General features: G+C 43.8%; 1 protein-coding gene across 1 annotated transcript; it reads right to left on the minus strand.

Annotated features, from left to right (window-relative positions):
- Nucleotides 1–1144: 1144 nt before the first annotated feature.
- Nucleotides 1145–2548, minus strand: LOC115591573 (putative nuclease HARBI1). The gene is made up of 4 exons (XM_030433694.1): nucleotides 2116–2548; nucleotides 1918–2033; nucleotides 1611–1722; nucleotides 1145–1521 (listed from the first exon to the last, which is right to left on the minus strand). The coding sequence occupies exons 1-4, from the start codon at nucleotides 2546–2548 to the stop codon at nucleotides 1145–1147; spliced, it is 1038 nt and encodes a 345-aa protein (XP_030289554.1).
- Nucleotides 2549–3292: the final 744 nt, after the last annotated feature.

The raw sequence follows: 3292 nt of genomic DNA on the forward strand, positions 1-3292 counted from the left end.
TGGCCTAATTAATATGTCATATTGCATTTTATTAAGATGTGGAAGCAGCAGTCGGACATGGCAGCAAGTTAGAGCATATGTATGTATGTATGTAGCCAAGCTGCCCCATCATTTTGTCAGTGTGTGGATACTATACTGTATCCCGTTTTATTGTAATATCATCACTATCTTAAGCCAACAGGAAGAAGAATGAAAAGAGGAAGACTGGAGGGGGGCCAGCTCCACCAGAGTTCACAGTACCTGAGGAGCTGGCCCTCTCCCACAATGAAGGTCGTCCGATGATGGAGGGAATTGAAGGGGGGCTCAGGTCGGACCTAAGTGCTGGCGGCTCACAGGACAACCTTTTTGTCCATGGTATGTCAAGAGTGAAGTACTTAACATTTGCTTTTAGCATCAGGCAGGAAAATCCACTGTGTAATTTCAGTTGTAGGAGACACCATGGTGCTGCTGCCGCCAGGGCAATTTCCCTGCACCACCCCAGAGGTAACTATCACAGCAATGTGTCAAGTACTTTGCATTTGCTGTGATCAGCCCATATCATGCAGACCTCTGAAATCATTCTTCAGGTTGAAATTGATGACCAGGAGACGGTCTCTGTGCTGTCGGAGAGGCCCGAAGTAGGAGAGCATTTTTACATACTCATCTTAAGTAGGCCTACACATAATGAAGTGACTTAACTTAGTGGATATTTTTCACAGGAAGATGATCTACACCCTCTTCCCACAGCCTCTACCTGTGCGTCTGGCCTCGGGAGGGAAAGAACTGTAAGGGTTGTATGAAAAGTTCAACAATATATGACTAAGATAAAGGTGTTGTAAAAAGTAAAACTGCTTGATTAAACATGCCAGTGTCCTTTCAACCAAAACAATTCATACAGACCACAGACACACTCCGTGCAGTCTATAAAAGAAACCTGGAGCTTGACAACATAAAAAAGGAACTGGAAATAAAAAAACTGAAGCTTGAAATTGAACTCTTGGAGTTTAAAAAAAAAGGTATTCTAGTAAATGGTATGTTTTTAAAATGGTTTGATAGCATGACATTATGTACTAATGCCTTGTTCTGTCTTTTTCTTCCCAGCAAATGCAGACATTGCAATAAAAAAAAATGAATACACATTCAGTGAATGACTTTATTGTTCACATCACTGGCGGGTAAAATACTGTGCAGTAATTGCATGCCGGATGGCTGCACCAGTTGGGTGGTCTGTCACTGGATCAATTGTATCAGCTGCTGCTAATGGCACATGAGGGGTTTGTTCTTTCCTCATCATTGCGATGTTGTGCAGCACCACACATGCAGTGATGATTCCACAAGCACGCTCAGGACGTACCCTCAGGCCACGCAGGCAGTTAAACCTGCACTTAATGACCCCAAATGTCATTTCTATCCTGACCCTGCACTTACCCAGAGCCGCATTAAAGCGACTCTGCGGTGGTGTGTCAGGGTCAGGATAGGGGGACATCAAGTGCTGGGTACAGGGGTACCCTCTGTCCCCCACCAGCAGTCCGTCAAAGAGACCTGATGAAGAGAGAAATAAATACTTTGTCATTCTCAACAATTAAAGGAGTGAAAAAGAAGAAAATAGGATTATTTACCATATAGCCTACCTTGTTGTAACTGGTGACCCAGTGTAGACTCACGAAAAATTCTTGAGTCATGTACGGAGCCAGGCCATCTTGCCTCCACACTTGTGACCATCAATTGGTGGTCACAAGTCATCTGTTAACGGGATTTCTGGTTAAATTTAAAGAGAGCACTGCACAAAGGTGGAATGCATAAAGAGATTCCTTTTGAAAGATATTTCACTCATGTGAAAAGTCTGTCTAGACAATATTGTGTGCCACTGATAAAAGCCTATACATTCACTGTGCATGTGCCACCGATCACCTGCAGAAATTATTTTTGAGATTTCACCTGCACATTGATGCTGTGGATGGATTTGCGGTTGACATAGTCAGCCTCATGTTCCCCCAGGGGCCCCGTGACGGGTACATGAGTGCAGTCCATAGCACCAATGATCATGGGGAATCCTACATATATTATAGGCTATATTAGATTTCATTATGCAAGCAAGTAATACTGATGATGTAGAGGGGTATGAAAGTACATTACCAGATATTTTATAGAATCCTTCCTTAACAAGCATTGTGCTCAAATGACTTGGGAACACTACAAACATATTCAGCTTCTCAGTAAGAGCAAGAACCACTTTGCGGATGGCGCAACACGCAGTGTTCTTGCTCAGATTTTCTGCATCACCAACTGAATGTAAGTAGGTTCCCGTGGCAAAAATACGAAGTGCAACACAAACAGTTTGCCCGACAGTGAGCGCACAGCTTCTTCGAGTGGCATTCCTGACATTCGGCTCAATAAGTGAGCAAATGTACCATATTCCCTCGGCTGAAAATCTATATCGCTCATAGAGAATTTCATCAGGAAATGCCAGCAGATCAGCGCGATCTCGAAGAAGCCGCTCACGTCGTAGTGCTGCCCGAATTATTCTTGCTCCCAGGTCCACCGGGTTTTCAATGAATGGTGACGCCATCTCCGAATGAGTTACACAGTGAAACAGCGGCGCTTTTATAGCCGATTTTAAGCTGAAACTCTGAACATAACCTGGTCCCGACCAGGTTATGAGCTAAGCATAAATTACCATGGTGATCTAGCCGGGTAAAAAGAGAGCCACCTTCGTAGTACAGGGAAGCCTGGCTTTAGACTCAACATACCTCGCTAACCCACTAAACTGGCTTCGCAGTACACCCCTCTAGACACACAAATTGCTCTGTTGTTGGTTGTATAAATCAACGTCAGTGCCTATATTCTGTCCCAGCTACAGAACAATAGAAGAGACAGTGGTTGCGTTTCATTTTTAACGACACCGTGCCGGCTACGGTTCGCGTAAGTTTGGTGTGTGTGTGTGTGTGTGCTAACCACTTCACATCGGACTGCTTCAGTAATAGAGCTCAACAGTGAGGTTCCGGAAGTGAAAATGCCATTCATATTCTGCATATAGATTTTGATTATTGGCCATAATGTCGTAACCATCCAAAGTAGACTTACCACGAGCTATCAGATTGTCAAATGATATATGATCCTGTAGAAGCCATCAATCTTGTTTTGAGAAAAACATGTTTTATTCGCGATGTCATGGATAAGTACTACACTACCCACAATCCTATAGTGCAACAGCGACGTCTCTGATTGGTGGAGCTCGCTGTTACCACGGAAATGTTTACCAAACCCGCGAATTTCATGTTAGCTAGTTACTGCTAACACTGAACTCCACGAT

Source organism: Sparus aurata, chromosome 11 (genome assembly GCF_900880675.1).
Source record: "Sparus aurata chromosome 11, fSpaAur1.1, whole genome shotgun sequence".
Taxonomy (NCBI): domain Eukaryota; kingdom Metazoa; phylum Chordata; class Actinopteri; order Spariformes; family Sparidae; genus Sparus; species Sparus aurata.